The following is a 17,641-nucleotide window of genomic DNA, read 5'->3' on the forward strand; positions in this document are numbered from 1 at the left end:
ACAGGAACTCCACAAGGAGAGCAACAGAACCAAAAATTTTGAGCACAGTGGTCTTTCCTGCGACTCATATTCCAACCAAGGAACATGCATGGAGATAACCTAGAACCCCTGCACAGATGTAACCATGGCAGTTCAGTGTCCAAGTGGGTTCCATAGTAATGGGATCAGGGACTTCCTCTGACATGAACTGATTGGCCTGCTCTTTGATCACCTCCCCATTAGGTGGGAGGAGCCTTACCAGGCCACAGAAGATGACAATTCAGCCACTCCTGATGAGATCTGATAGACTAAGATCAGAAGGAAGGAGAGGAAGACCTCCACTATCAGTAGACTTGTGGATGGGCATGTGTGGAGAAGGGGGAGGGAAGGTGGGATTTCGAGGGGAAGAGGGAGGGGTTTATGGGGGGATACAAAGTGAATAAAGTGTAATTAATAAAATTTTTTTAAAAAGTTGCAAATATGATCTCAAAATTAGTCCACTACATAGAAACCATGATTTACCAAAAATGATTTATCAAAAAACAAAACAAAACAAAACAAAAACAGGATGCTAGAAAGTGTTGATGCCTGGAATGTGGGACAGAGGGTGGTGCAGGTGTAGGAGGGGTTGTGGTTGGCACAATGAGCATGCAGATTCCCTGAATACCTCTGTGGCAAAGAGGCCACTGGTATTCACCGCTGTCTGTGCTCCAGTAGTTGTTTGCCTGGACTGGACTAGTAGACCTGCTTGAACAGGGCCAACAATATTGAGGATGCTGCCCCAAGAATCTCTACATTGCACACTGTGGGTGTGTGAGTGGGAGAGATCCAATGTCTGGCTGTTACTGCAGAGGAACCCTGGATCTGGGGTTCTGCATGCACTCACTTGATGGTGCACTCACTCTCTAGCAGTTCTAATCTGAAAGCACAGTGGTTCCCCCTGTTCTCTACTATCAGATTTGTGCCTGTTGGGATAAATGCAGGCGTTTTCTGCTCAGTGTTGCTGCATCCACAGAACTTAGTCTGTTAAAGTGGTTCACTGGGAATCCAGCCACAGAAGCTGAACTGGAACGCAGGTACAGATTGCTGCTGGGAAGCTCTGAGGACCCCCTACAGCCATCCATGGACCAGGGTGGCTCAGAGGCCCTGGTGGAACTGGGTGTCCCGTAATGCTGACTGCCCACCAATGAGGAGCTGAATAGCCAACACAGTCACTGGTTGGGATGCCCTGCGGTGCTGTATAGCTGCTCACAGAGGTGAGAACAGCAAGCCTGGTACCGTGGACTCGGGACCCAGAAGGTTATTACACTGGACCTGGGACCTGCAAGGTTGGTAGAGCTGGAAGCTGCCGCTCAGTCCCCAGGCAGTGGGTTCTGTGCTATGAGCCACAGGCACTGTTCGCCTGCTCAACCGAAGAGGAGGGAGGCCCTACAAGGGGAAGTGCGGGGGGATTTAGTGTTTGCCACTCGCTGTCCCCAGAGAAGTCCATGGGTGACCTGGATCTAAATGGTCTCAGCTCACATGCTGTCCCCTCTTGCCCAGGAAGCCTCAATGTAGATGTTCCAGTTTCAGCTGTCTCTCACTTCCAATTTCAGCTTTTGGATCCTCTGCTTCTCAGATATGGTGCATACTGCTGTACCCTAATTTTTAATTGGATTACTTACTTTGTTGGTGTTTAACTTCTTGAGTTCTTTATATAATGTGGATATTAGCCCCCTGTCAGATATAGGGTTGGTGAAGATCCTTTCCCAGTCTGTAAGCTGTCATTTTTTTCTGATGGCAGTGGCCTCTGATTTACAGAAGCTTTTCAGTTTCATGAGGTCCCGTTTATTAATTGTTGATCATAGAGCCTGTGCTGTTGGTCTTCTGTTCAGGAAGTTGTCTCCTGTGCCAGTGAGGTCAAGACACTTCCCAAATTTTTCTTCTAACAGATTTAGTGTGTTTAGTTTTATGCTGAGGTCTTTGATCCATTTGTTCTTTAACTTTGTGTAGGATGATAAATACAGCTCTATTTTTATTTTTCTACATGTAGACATCCAATTAGACCAGCACATAAATAGCTTAACTTTTAATTTCAGTTATGTGGTATGAAATTGTAAACTGTCTTAATTATCCATAGATTTTTTCTATGTTTTCTCTTTGTTATTTCACCTTTAAGTATATTTATACATTACCCTAATAATAATCAAATACAATTTTTCTATATTGGCCTTCAATAAAACTAGATCAGATTAACCCTACTTAAATCTCAACCTATGCTGTAATAAATCAAGTTTTCACAAAAGTGTTATTGTTGGTCTATTTACTTTCAAACAGTAAAATTGACTGAAATTTATGAAATTTTTTAAAGCTACTTCTCCCACAGAATATTTGCCACTTTTATGATAAGACACTTTTGCAAGTCAAAGTGCATTCAATTAATGTCACCCATGTCACAGCCATTTGTATGTCAGAGGGAATGCTTTGTATTCAACTCTCATTATTTTTTACAATCACCCTAAACAGTATTTGTTCATAATCCTTTTTAAATACTTAGGAATTTTAGGTACAATGTATAGTTATTTAGTTTTATCATATTTAAAGCAAAAAGAAATTGTATACTGCATTTCTAAAAAGTTATTGAAAATCTTATAAAAAGACTGTTTCTATTTATTGGTGACATTTTTAAGAAAGGTCAAGTGAATACAAACATATTTCAACAAAGCTAAAATCATCCCAGCAGGGTGGTTTAATTTAAATTTGTTAAGCATAGCCCCTTTCCTTCTCTTCTTCTGGTCCCACAAGCTCACTCTCTTCCCTCTTTACCCCTTCCATTATCCTCAGAAAAGGGAAGACCTCATACCAAACCACTATTTCAATTTCTAAATCATTTTGTTCGTGCTTTTGTGCCCTATGCTTAGTGCTTATTCTTCATACTTCAGGTCTTTTAAAAATACTGCACAATCAACGTATTATTTTTTAAAAGAGAAAAGATAAGAGGTAGGACCTTTATTAAGAAATGGGTTGACAAGTGAAAAGAAATGTGCTCAAATTCTGATCAATATCTTTCCTGTATTGTTTCCAATACATGAAAGAAGTAAACATCATTGAGAGATTGATTCTAAAATTATTACTTACAAAGCATCTAAACCATCTATTCCTATTGCAAATAAATCCTTCTCTTTAGAATTCGTTCATACACTCACATGTGTAGTAGTTGGATTCACTTGAGAAGACTGTAGTTTTCAACTTCCTTATAGTGCACATTATGAAAACATGAGATCAGTTAAGCAATTTACCCATATTATCTATCCCTTGGATCAAAATATATGGATTATAACCATCAAAAATGAAATATATGTTCTTTCAGTAGTTTTGAACATTATTCATAATGTCAGTTGCATTCTGGTAGTCCATAATCTGAAAACACTTGTAACTTTTGAGTATCCTATCTATATCAATGATATTTGCAAATGTGTTCAATGTATAAAGAACACTAAGTATATTTCGTTATTTTACATACCAATACCTGAGCTCTCAACTATTCTGCAAAGCTTCCCAGTAATTAAAAATAATTGCCCATGCACTTGGTGAGACCTCTGTGCCATTTCAATGAACATGCAACATTTTATTCACGTTTTGCATTGTTTTCCTATCACAAGACTCAAATCAAGCCAAATTTCTTTAGATTAACTGATTTTTTTTAAAGTACTTATTTTTTTTATAGTAGCAAATGCTGGGCTGGAGAGATGGCTCAGCCATTAAAGGCTAGGCTAACAACCTAGCCTTTATAAGAATTCTGTTTCCAAATAATTCAAACAAAACAAAAAAATGTATGGAACTGAAAGAATAGTGGATAATATTGATTTTCACTCTACAGATTGGAAGGATAATTAGAGATCTAGCCTTGACTTCAAAACAGCATGAAAATGTTAATCAATATTCCTAATATGTTCAGAATTTCTAGTAATAAAAAAAATTAGATAGGGATTTGTTGGGAAGATATGAGAGGAATTAGGGTCACATAATCTGGGAAATATATTCTCATATTTCATTATATACATGCACAAAATTCTCAGGAAGAATATCCCAGTCACCTTTCATAATTTTGACATGTTTTAAGTTCTAAGATTAAGCTTTTATTCTGAAATAATTATTTAAAATTTAATTGACTCATCTAGTCATTCTTAACATTTAAATGTGTGTATTTAGGTGAAATACATGACAGAGCCATGACTAGACAGATTCCAAGTCATATAGCAGATAATCTGTTGAGTGGTAAACAGAGCTGAACTTGTCTCTGGCCTATATCTGTTAAATACTTGAAAAGGAATGTATACACAGTGCAGGTTTGTAAAAATTTGTGTGATTGCAAAATGTACATTAATAACTTTTTCTAGTTTTCTTCGCATAATCATTGAAAAGTCAAGATTATGGTTTACTGACAAGTACAAAATGATCTTTTACTCTACAAGAAAATTAATATTTTAAATAAAATATTTGTGAAACGCACCTTAATTAGCTGGTAGTTTTGGACTCCATTTATTCCGATGTCAGGATCAATGGCTGCCGGAAGAGAGTATCGAGAGTTTATAGCAGAGTTCTCTGGAATTGAAATGTTGATGACAGTGGCAGGGAATAACGGTGCATTATCATTTATGTCTTCTATCAGAAAGCGTATCTTAACCAATCTAAATATTTCATCTGGCAAAACGGCAACCTCCACTTCATAAAAGCAACGGGCATCCAACAAAATTCCAGCACATAATTTCTCACGATCAATGCGAGCGCCAGTAGTGAAGATCTCTCCAGTACCCTCTTCAATCCGAATCAATGGCACATCTCCGGTTTTGTAAACTAGTTTGAACTGCATAGGAGTGGTTAAGGACTTGTCCGGAATGAGAGACAAGTTGAGGTCTTTCAACAAGTCGCCTATCAGGACGTTCTCTGGCATTTCTTCTTGGACCGTATAATTCTTCTCCTGGGCGCCAGACTGAAACACGACACATGCTAACAGGACCGCAAATATATACGTCCCGGACAACAAGTCCATACCAGTCTCGACACCAAAGATACTGTTTGTCAGGTCACGGTATACTAACAAAGAAAGAAGGAAACACAGAGAAGGGTAGAGGATGGTGAAGAAGAGAGAGAAAAAGGGAGAGAAAAAATATTAGAAAACAAACATAAATGTTCATATTAACTAACTGCTGTTTTAAATTAAAATCACTAAATGAAATATTACCGTTAGTAGTAATTAAACGACAAACTTGTTTTGAATCGACTCATATGCATTTCTAAAGTAAGAAGAAAGATAAATGAAACATCATATATGGTAGTTAAAGGATATGTTATATTAAGAAGAGTCCACTCTTGAAGATGTGTATGTATTTTAATATATGAAGATATTTAAAGTAGATACAAGTAATTTATACATTTAATTCAATAGTAACAAGTAAAATAAAATGGTATTTGTTACAATCACAAAAAAATATACCATTATGTGTTTGTTTCACTCAGGATTTCAATTACAATTATTTTAATTGCAATGAGCATTTAATACAATGTTTTATATTTTCAGTTCTGTGCATAAGATGTACAGTTGTTCAGATGAAAGTAGGTAAAACATAATGATGAAAGACTTTGTCAAGTATGATTTCAAATAAAAGTGTTCTAGAATAAAAAATGTATTATGTGAAAAGTATCTAAATATAAGGAAGAAATCATGTGTAAAACAGAATTGATTCATGCTTGGATGAAAAAAATAAATATAAATTACAGATATTCAAATTACAGATTAATATAAATAGCTGCTCATTTAAAAACTTTTGGAACATTGTTTTCTTTTTCAAGGAACAATAAAAACTATGCCTTTGAGGACACTGATAGCACATAACAATAAGACAAAGACTTATGAATACATATTATGGTTAGAATTATAGATCTGCTAAATAACATGCAAATTTTAGTAAAAGACATGGGTTAAAATAAGTATAATTTTGATAGTTTATGTTTGTAAACTGGAAAATGAACATTGATGCTTTAAAATAACATAAGAATAGACAAAATAAATATCGAGGCTAGTAATAAAAATAAGAAAAATAATTGCTTTTTTAATAAAAATTTCACAAAGTATTATTATTGTTTCTTAAATTTTAATCACAAAAATGTTATCAGGAGATAGTTGTGCTAATCTCAGTTTGATCAAATCTTCCTATGATAATATATAGCTCACCATTCCATATTATAAAACACATATTATATATGCATGAGGGAGGAAGACTGAAATGGGAGTGTCAAACAGGGAGGATGGCAAAAGTAAGGGAATATATGTCAGAATAGCTAAAATTAGGACCATTTGAGGGATCATGTGAAAACTTAAAACAGTAGAAGCTTCTTAAAATATGAACATAATTGAAGTTACTCTAAATGAAATTGCCAAATAGCAGGGAAAAAAGAGCCACAACTGAACATTTCTAATGACCAAATGACGTTTCCAGTACTGGAAACCAATAGCATCAAATTGATTTGTTGACCAAAGGGGTACCGTGGGAACCCTCAAACAATCCACGAGTTGTTCTTTCCACACTGGTGGAAAAAACCTATTGCTGAAAGACAACATCAACCCAACCCAATGAACACAGAAATGTCAAGATGGTGCCTGTCTACAACTTTCATCCCTATGGACTATTATTCATGGTACTGGAAAATACTTTGCATGCTACCAAAGGAGAAATGTAAACAACCCAGGTACACACCCTTTGATCGCCAAAAGTAACCTACCTGTAAGATAAGCAAGTGAAATCTGAAATCGTGGTTAAAACAAACAAACAAGCAAAAACCTCATGGCAAAAATTAATGCTTGATTTCAGTTAAAGACCACTCCATGAAATGTAAGCAATACATACTGCTGCTTGACTGACAAAGAACTTCAGACTAAAGAGGCCAGCAACATAGGGGAAAAAATACTACTGTTCAGGTAAAGGAAAAACAACAAAAAAAGAATCTTAATGACATTTCTGCATTACTTAGATCATTGTCTTACTCAGGCATCATCAGAGAAGCTTCCTTCTGCAACAGATGGCACACCCAGACAATATTCAGAATTTGAGAGACCTTGGAACACATATATCTAAATGGGATGCGTCCATCAAATCCCTTCCTTCAGAGTTCTGGAGACTGTGTAGAAAGGAAAGAGAAGGTAACAGCCAGGGGGTGGGGGATAGAGGATACTAGGAGAAGAAAACCCTTTAAATCAATATGGTTAAAAGCCATATGAACTCAAATGGACCAAGGCAGCATGCACAAGTCCTGCACAAGTCTGCACCAAGTCCTCTGCATAATAATATTATGGCTTACAGTATAGTGTTTTTATAGAAATCCTAAGTGCATAAATGAGTGGTTCTCTCAAAAAAAGTGTGCCCTCTTTTTCCTTTTGTTTATTTTGAAAAATTCTGTGTTAGATTTTTTATCTTATTTTATTATGTTTAAAAAGTTGATTAAGAGGCTGGAAGGATGGTTCAGAGGTTAAGAGCACTTGTTGTTCTTGCAGAGTACCTGGAGTTTGATCTTAGCACCCACATGGCAGCTCACAGTATATGCAACTCCACTTCTGAGGCATCTGTATCCTATTCTGAGTTTGAGGGCACTACATTCATCTAGTGTAGGCAAAGCTTCCATAAACATAAAATAAGAAGAAACAGTAGGAAAAGCTTCCATAAACATAAAATAAGAAGAAACATGTTTTTCAAAATAATAAATCCAAAATAGAAGAGAAAGCTTGGGTGGAGGCATCTCTGACAAACTGGATGTCTAAGACAGGGTAAGCTTCTGGGAGGATGTGGGGTTTCACAGAGACTGAAGAGGACACCTTATAACTAGACATGACTCCTAGTGATGGGAAGGAAACACAAAAACACCTATAAAACTTCTACCCAAAATTTACCCTCCCTATAAGTTGTGCAGGGATAAACATAGAGCAGACATAGCAGAGACTGAGGGAATATCGAACCAATGCATGGCCCATCCTGAGACCCGCATTGGAGAGAGCCAACCCCTGACACTATTAATGATATTCTACTATGCTTGAAGACAGGAGCCTAGCATAGCTGTCTTCTAAGAGGTTCCACCCAGCAATGGATCTAAACAGATGATGAGACTCACAGGTAAACATAGCACAAAGCACAGGGAACCTCAAGGAATAAAATGGGAGATAGACAGAAGGATCTGGAAGTGACAGGAGCTACAAAAGAAGATCAAAAGAGCCAACTAACCAGGACCAGGGGGCTTGTGGATACTGAAGCATCAACAAAGAATCATGCATAGACTTGACCAAGGCCCTCCACACAGCTGTAGCAGATGGGTAACTCAGGCTTCATGTAGGTCCTATAGTAAGTGGAGTGGAGGCTGTCTCTGACCCGGACTCTGTTGCCTGCTTTTTGCTCACTTCCCCCTGACAGGGCTGCCTTGCCAGGCCAAGGAGAACAGGAAGCACTTAGTCCTGATGAGACTTGATGAGCTTGGGCGGGTGAGTAAGGGGGCTCCCCTTATTTGAAAAATTGGGGAAAGAGGGTAGTTGAAGAGAGAGAGGGAGGGTGGGACCAGGAGGAGAGGCGGAAGGGACTATTATAGGGACATAAAAAGAATAAATAAATGAATTTTAAAATAAATGAATCCAAAACAATTTCTTCTTGCTTTTCCTTCATGAAAATCTTACAATTGATATTAATTCTCAATTTTTTAGTATTTATTTTATTTATTATTTTAAGTGTGAGTGTGTATGTGTGTGGTTATATGTGAGTATGGGTATATTCAAAACTCACAGATTATATACTCCTAGTTCTGAAGTTACAGATGGTTGTGAGTTGCTCAGCATGGGTGTTGGATGTTAGAAATCCAAGATGAATCTTCTAGAAGAGTAAAGTGACAAGCTTTCTTGGCTTCTGAGACATCTCCTCAGTCCTTATTTCTCTATGTCTTTGATAAAATTCAACAATTAACTTAGATTTCTATAAATTCCTTTTGCTCATTCCTTGATTCCTATGTCAATTTGACTTGATTGACACAAACATTTGACATATTAAGTAACATTCAATGTCAAGATTTAGGAAATATTGGTGTGTAATTTTATATAATAAAATATGAAAACTGTGTACTAGTGTACTAAGCACTAACAAATGTTATATTTTTATAATTAAACATGATTAATTGCTGCTATTAAAGACCACAGCATTTTTAAAAGATCTGTGGAGATACACATTTAAGATTTTATTTCAGAAATGCATTAATGCATGCAGGTATCTAGTGATATTTACTAGGAATTAGCAACCTTAGAAATGTTTTAGCAATGATTCTAACCACAGGAAGACATGATATAAATAGCATTTTAGGTGAATATAACTGCCAGAAAATGTGCTATTATCCCATCCCACTACATATCTAGACATATGCTTTCAAAAATATGTAAGCATATGTAAATGGTGAATGACATGAACTGAGAATAATGAAAAATTCTCATTTTTACTCAAAATAAAATAAGATGCTTTTTCACAACTTAAATAGTTTACATCATGAACTACATAAGTGTTAGTCAAACATTTTATAAACTGTGATCATAAAACCTCTGAAACATACATTATCTATCTAACAAATTGTTTTGCAATTTGTAAGTCACAGAGATATATCAAAAAGGAAAATGAATACTGAAGATATACTCTGTGTTAGTAAACAACAGCAAAAGACTATTTCTTGAAGTCTAGTAATTTTTGAATCATTTGGTCCATGATGATGAGTACTGGCGTTGCACAATATAGAAACCTGTACAAACCTAGAACTCCTGCTTGGACATAGCCCATGGCAGCTCACTATCCAAGCGGCTTCCCTAGTTAGGGGAACAGAGACTGTCTATGACATGAACTCAATGGCTGGCTCTTTGACCTCTCCACCCTCTGTGGGAGGAGCAACCTAGCTAGGCCACAGAGGAGGACATTGCAGCCACTCCTGGTGAGACCTGCTAAGCTATGTTCAGATGGAAGGGGAGGAGGACCTCCCTTATCAGTGGACTTAGAGAGGGGCAGGGAGGAGATGAGGGAGGGAAGGTGGAATTAGGAGGGAATGAAGCAGGGGGCTACAGCTGGGATACAAAGTAAATAACCTGTAACTTATATAAAAATATAAAAAAATTATTAAAAAAAGAAACCTGTACAAGATCTGGTTGCCTGTTAAATACTGATTTTTTTACTCTTATGAATTTGCAACAAAAAACATTCTGTTGATACAGTGACTTAATGTGTACTCACATGTATTCTCTATACACTGAATCTAGGACACTTAAAACGTGTAGGTCTGAGAGAGTTTTATAAATATAATGCAAACATAGTGGAATAAAAATGGGACAGTTGCAGACTGAAATAAAAGTGCTACTCTATTCTTATTCTACCTTTAGGTATTACACACTATTGCAGTTGTCAGGAAAAATGATGCAGATCTTTTTCAAAAACTTTGCATACATTTTGCACTATTTCAAAACAAAAAGAATTAAGGTAATGACCTAGTTCCATGAACTCCCAATTCATTCTAAATCTGTGACATACTAACTTTAACACCATTATTAAACTAAACTTGTTATTGTTGTTATTTTAGAGATAGGGCTTCTCTGAAAACCAAAGATTTAAAAAAGTTTTTCAAGCATTTTAAAAACTAGAATAAAATTATACTGTTGTTGTTGTTAAAAAAGAAAGGTGTTTGCCTTTGTTATATCTATTATTAGTGCTAAGATTATTGTGATGTTATTATCTAGCCCACTATCACAAATAATAAGACAAAACACCTGTTAAATTTTTTTAATTGCCTTATTTAACTTGGGTCAAGCATATATACCTAACTACACTGTTTGAATCGCTTCATCGTTCATAGTACAGCCCCCATCCTGTGCCATCTCTCTTAACCATCCTTTCTTCCAATTAATCTTATAAATATTTGTTTTTATTCTCTATCTGGGCCTTTTCACACCATTATTGGAGTCCTGTCTCCTCACCCACATGGTTTTTTCTCCATCTCATTATGATGTCCTCCCTTCTCTCTTCCAGTCCATCTGTCCAGCCTACTTGTGATTCTATCCTCAGCAAACCCTGGGAACCTTGGCCATACCTACTCCATTCTGCCCTTCCCAGGTATAGGGCATTTAATGAATAAATCAGGCATAATGTTTCAGGTTTATACAAACAAGGATGGATGTAGCTGGTAGGCAGTAACCAAACCTTGAGCGCCAGTAATTACCATTATATCAACCTCCAATAGTATACAGAATAAAGACAATAATCATTTATAAAGCTTAAGTGGATGTACATAATAAAAATGTCATAATGAAAGCCATTATTTTAATTATGATTAATATACACTGATAAAAACATAAGACAATGTAACCAATATATGCTTCTCTAACACAATAAAACCTACATCTTATGACTTTAATGAATTCTGGTTGATAACATCCAACTCTTTGTACTTTTAGTAAAAACATCTAGAAAAACTAAACAAGGACATACACTCTTTGCTTAAGAATTAATAACACATGAAATGAATTTGTGGGAGCTTTTTCTGTTACTCAAGAAGAACTATTTATTAAACAAGCTTTATATGCTAAGTACTGTTATAGGTACTAATAAACTATATGTGAACAGAACATAAAAGATTCTTGTTCTCCTAAAGTTAATATTTGATAATATTAGTACACTAGTCCATCATCCCTTCAGTATATTTTAATTGGTTATATGTGAAATATTAGTTTACATGCTATAACAAACTGTTGAAATTTAATAAATGTAAGCCCTACAACGATAGAAGACACATCCTTATGTTGCTCATTCTCCAAATTCACTCATTATTTTAATATTATCTGAAAGCAAAAACATACCCTTCAACATCTACAAGGTATGATGGAGTTGCTTATTTATTCATGTTCTTATGAATAGGAAAACTTCCTTGGAAGATTCAGTAAACAATAAAATGGCTCTCAGTGTTGAGAAAAGTAAGCACACTGAGACAAAGAGAAATGCCGACAAGAGATAATCACTATTCTATCAAAGTGAATACCCATTGCAGAATAGGAGCAGGTAATTTATCTCCTCTATTTTACTCAAGTACTTCTTGTGTAGCTATGAAACTTGACATGTTCAAATGAAATATTTAATGAAGTATACAATTACATAAAATGGTATTTCCATTAAATTTCATTTCATAAATATCTTTTTTACTTTATTCACCTTTATACATCAATAATTTTCAGGTTTGGGACTAACTTTCACTGCAAAGGGGATTCCTGTAATGTTTCTTTGTTTGTTTGTTTTCCCTGTGAAATTGTTACCAACTATTGATACATTTGAATACTTAAGAGTCAATATAGTAAGATCTGGAAAGGACAGGAACCCCACAAGTGGAGCAACAGAACCAGAAAATTTGAACACAGGTGTCTCCCCGGGGACTCATATTCCAACCAAGGAACATGCATGGAGATAATCTATAACCCCTGCACAGATGTAGTTCATGACAGGGTAGTATCCAAGTGGGTTCCATAGTAATGGGAAGAGGGACTGCCTCTGACATAATCTGATAGGCCTGTTCTTTGATCACCTCCCCCTAATGGGAGAGCAGCCCTACCAGACCACAGAAGATGACAATGCAGCCACTCCTGATGAGATCTGATAGACTAAGATCAGAAGGAAGGAGAGGAGGACCTCCCCTATCAGTGGACTTGGGAGGGGCAAGCGAGAAGAAAGGGAAAGGAGGGTGGGGCTGGGAGGGGAGGAGGGAGAGGCTTATGGGGGGATACAAAGTGAATAAACTATAATTAATAAAAAATAAAAATAATAAAAAAGAGTCAATCTAGGGGGAGATCCGGGATGGCCGCAACCAGCATGAATGGTAAATCAGGAGCACAGGACCTGAAACTCTGAAATTGGTGAGTAGAGAGGCAGCTGAAGCCAGAACATGGATATTGAGCTTTCCTGGGCCAGAGGGGACAACCTCTGAGCTGAGACCATTTGCATCCAGGTTACCTGCTGACATCTCCAGGGACTGAGAGCAACGAATATTCAACCCCTCTGCAATTCCCCTTGAACCAAAGACAGGCCTCCCATATCAGAGGAGGTACCCATTGCTCCAAGCATGGACCTACCTGCTCTGTAACTGAGACAGCAGGCATGGGACACCTAGTTCTGCAGCAGCTGCTAAGTGTGGCTGTACATGCCTCCCAGGGCCTCCCAGAAGGAAACTCTACTGGTCTCCCAGGACTGCAGCTGTGGATTGATGTTAAGGCCTCCCAGTTCTGTGACAGCAGCAGGCCTGGTATTGGCCTCTAAGGTCTTCAGGCAGCTGTACTGGCCTCCAAGGGCCTCCCAGTGGGTGATAGTACAGGCCTCACAGTACTGCAGCTGCATCCTTCTGGTGGCAGCTAGCCCTAACAGGAGCCTCCATGCCCTATAACTGAGACAACAGAACTGGCTATCCCAAAGGAACGGTCTCCCTGTCCAGCGGACAAAGAGTGGACACCACTGAGTTGATGGATCTCTTACACTCTTATTTGCCCCTGCAGGCCCAAATATGAGAGTAGGGAAGAGGGGGAATTTCTGTGCTTTCCAATTAGGCCTGCTAGGGAGTGAAGGCACATTCAAGTAAGTGCATACAGAAACCCAGATGCAGGGTCCCTCTATGCTAGCAGCCAGACATCAGATCCCTCCGACCCACACAACACTGTGAGCAACACAGAGATTCTTGGAACAGTGTTCTCAATATTGAAGCCCCTGTTCTTTGGGTGTACCAGTGGAGTTCAGGCAAATAATTTCTGGAGTCCAGACAGTTCCAAATACCAGGAGTACAGTACTACATGACTGTAGGCCACTGAGGTATTTAGGGTGCTCATGAAAAGTGCCAGCACATGCACAACCTCCTGTGCTTAAGCCCTATATTCCAGGCTTCTACATGCTCTAGCACCCTCTCATTCAAGGCAATCTTCCAAGGACACTCCTGTACTTGCTCATCCACAGTTGTGCACCCGTGCTTGCAACCATTCTCCCTTAGCTACAGCTAAAACATCAACATCCACCCTCAAACAGTGGACCTCTCATCTTCCTGAAGAATATGCCAGGCACCAAAGAAAGACAGTCTCAGTCTGAAAAATAGTGAAGGTTACAGATAAGCAGATGGCTAGAGGTGGGCATAAGAACACCTCCAATAAAAATCAGGACATCATGGTTTCACCAGCAGACCCAAAAATCAGTGGATATGCTAATTCATCAGAAATACAGGAAAATTATCTCAATTCTAGGCTTGTCCATATATTAGAGGCACATAAAGAGGAAACTAAAAAAGCTCTAAGGAAATACAGGGAAATACAGCCAAACAAATAGAGGCACATGTAGAGACTCAAGTAGAGGCATATAGAGAGGAAACAGGCAAAGCTCTCAAAGAAATACAGGAAAATACAGCCAAACAAATAGAGGCACAAGTACAGGCACAATTAGTGGCATATAAAGAGGAAAGGAACAACAAAATAGAGGCTGTAATGGAAAGACAGGAATTCACACTCAAAAAGATGAAGGAAATGTCTGCAAAGTGTGAGATACTGATAAAAAAAAAAAAAAAAGGAAGAAACAAAGCACTTAAGCTCGAGATGTGAAAATTAAATTGGCTGCTCTGAAATATGAAAGACTTGAGTAACATATTCATTTAAAATAGTGATTAGGGCTGGAAAAAAATGGTTCAGTAGGTAATGGTACTTACTATGAAGCCTGGTGACCAGAGTTAACTCCACAGGAAGAAATACTAGGAGAAAATGGGTTTCTGAAAATTGTTTTCTGTACATGTCACAATGCACATGTACAGACACAAAAACAATATTAAAAATCTTTAAGGTTTTTATGAATTCATATTTTCTTTTTTAGAAATAGAAATTTATTATTATTATTATTATTATTATTATTATTATTGTTATACAATTTATTGACTTTGTATCCCAGTTGTAACCCCCTCTTTTATCACCTGCAGGCCACACCCTCCCTCCTTCTTCCTTCCCTACCCATTTACCTTAGACTACTGCTTGGGGAAGTCCACCTCACATACTATCTGACCCTAGCCTATCAGGTACCATAAGGACTGCCTGTATCGTCTTCCTCTATGGGCTGGCTAGGTCACCCCACCAGAGAGAAGTGATCAAGAAGCAGGCAACTGAGTTCATGTCAGAGACTTTCTCTTCTCCCCTTACTAGAGAACCCACATGAAGACTTAGATGTCTTTAACCTACATCTGAGCAGGGGTTCTATGTCCTCTTTATGCCTAGTCTTTGTTTGATGCAGTTTTTGCAGACCCAGTGGGCTCAGCTATTTTTTGCATAGTTGGCCTCCTTGTGGAGTTCCTGTCTCTTCCATTTTTTTTCCATATCCCCCTTCTTCTATAAGATTTCCTGCACTCTCTCCATCCTCTGGCTGTGAGTCTATGAATCTGCTTTGATCCTTTCCTGTTCCCTTTCCTCTACCAGTGTCTATCTTGTTTTCCCTTCTAAATGAAAATTAAGCTTCTTCCCTATGGTCCTCCTTGTTGTTTAGCTTCTTTCGGTCAGTATATTTTTATATGTTTATCCTATATTATATGGCTAATATCCACTTATAAGTGAGTATATACCATGTGTGTCTTTCTGTTTCTGCACCAACAAACCAAATAATTCAATTAAAGAATGAGTGCAGAGTTAAACAGATAATTCTCAAGAGAGGAATAAGGAATTTTGGAGAAACACTTAAAGAAATGTTCAACATCCTTCTTTATCAGTAGAATGCAAATCAAAATGACTCTAAGATTCCATGTCACACCCATCAGGATGGCTGAGATCAAAAACTCAAGTGACATTGAAAAGGATGTGGAGAAAGGGGAACCCTCCTCCATTGTTGATGCAAATGGAAATTTTGTACAATCACTTTGGAAGTCAATCTGACACTTTCTCAGAAAACTGGAAATATTGCTACCTGAAGATCCAGCTATACCATTACTGGACATATATCCAAAAGATGCTCAACCATACGACAAGGACATTTGCTCAGCTATGCTCACAGCAGCTTTATTTGTAATAGCCAGAAACTGGAAACAACATAGATGTCCTTTAACCGAGGAATGCATAGAGAAATTGTGGTACATTTACACAATTGAATACTACTTAGCCATTAAAAACAAGGAAATAATCAAAATTGCAAGCAAATGGATGGAACTAGAAAAGATCATCATGAATACAAACATTCAAGGAGCTATGTAGTGTTAAAAATAATTACAACTTTCCGATTGGTATCCCCTTAATCTGCTTTAGTTGTTTTATTGCTCTAGCTAGGACTTCAAGTACTCTGTTGAAGAGATATGGAGAGAGTGAGCAGCCTTGTCTTGTCTCTAATTTCAGTTGGATTGATTTAAGTTTCTCTCCATTGAGTTTGATGTTGGCTATAGGCTTGCTGTATTTTGCCTTTACTATGTTTAGATATGTGCCTTGTATCCCTGATATCTCCAAGAGTTTAAACATGAATGGGTGTTGGATTTTGTCAAATCATTTTTTGGGATCTAAGGAGTCATAGTTTCACTATTCACAGATGATATGACAGTATACATAAGCAACCTCAAAAATTCAACCAGGGAACTCCTTGAGCTGATAAACACCTTTAGCAAAGTGGCTGGATACAAAATTAACTCAAAAAATTCAGAAGCCTTCCTGTATACCAAAGACAAAAGAGCCAAGAAAGAAATTATGGAAACCACACCCTACACAGTAGGCACTAACAACAAAAAGTAACTTGGTGTGACTCTAACCAAGCAAGTGAAAGACCTGTTTGAAAAATCTTCAAGTCTCTGTAGAAAGAAATTGAAGAAGATATCAGAGGATGGAAAGATCTCGCATCCTCATGGATAGGTAGGATTAACATACTGAAAATGGCCATGCTGCCCAAAGCAATCTACAGATTCAACAGAATTCCTATCAAAATGCCAACACAATTCTTTTCAGAAGTTGAAAGAAAAGTTCTCAACTTCATAAAGAGAAACAAAAAAACCAGAATTGCCAAAACAATCCTGTACAACAACAGATCATCTGGAGGGATTTCCATCCCTGATCTCAAGCTTTATTACAGAGGAATAATAGTAAAAACTGCATGGTGTTGGCATAGAAACAAAATGGTGGATCAATGGAACCAAATAGAAGACCCAGAAATAATTCCAAACACCTATGAATACTTGATTTTTGACAAAGAAGACAAAACTAGTCAATGGAAAAAAAGACAGCATCTTCAAGAAATGATGCTGGTCCAACTGGATGTCTACATGCAGAAATGTTATCACCCTACACAAAACTAAAGTCCAAGTGGATGAAAAACCTCAGCATAAAAGCAGACACATTATTGCATGAGACTGTTTCTCCAACCAAGGACAATGTATGGATATAACCTAGAACCCTTGCTCAGATATAACCCATGGTAGCTCAGTATCCAAATGGGTTCTCTAATGAGGGAAACAGGGCCTATTTTTGACATGAACTCAATGGCAAGGTCTTTGACCTCCCCCACCCCCCAAGGGAGGAGCAGCCTTGCTAGGCCACAGAAGAGGACATTGTAGCCAATCCTGAAGAGACTTGATAAGCTAGGGTCAGATGGAAGGGGAG

At 37.6% G+C, this 17,641-nt stretch overlaps 1 protein-coding gene across 1 annotated transcript in view; it reads right to left on the reverse strand.

The window, feature by feature from the left end:
- Window positions 1–17,641, reverse strand: part of Pcdh11x (protocadherin 11 X-linked) — a 625,310-nt gene that overhangs the window by 595,041 nt on the left and 12,628 nt on the right. The window contains exon 2 of the mRNA XM_055598246.1: window positions 4,472–5,055. Coding sequence (XP_055454221.1) covers window positions 4,472–5,011 — 540 coding nt within the window. The 5' untranslated portion in view covers window positions 5,012–5,055. The remainder of the gene's footprint in view (window positions 1–4,471; window positions 5,056–17,641) is intronic.

Source organism: Psammomys obesus, unplaced genomic scaffold (genome assembly GCF_907164565.1).
Source record: "Psammomys obesus unplaced genomic scaffold, mPsaObe1.curated_primary_1811, whole genome shotgun sequence".
NCBI lineage: Eukaryota > Metazoa > Chordata > Mammalia > Rodentia > Muridae > Psammomys > Psammomys obesus.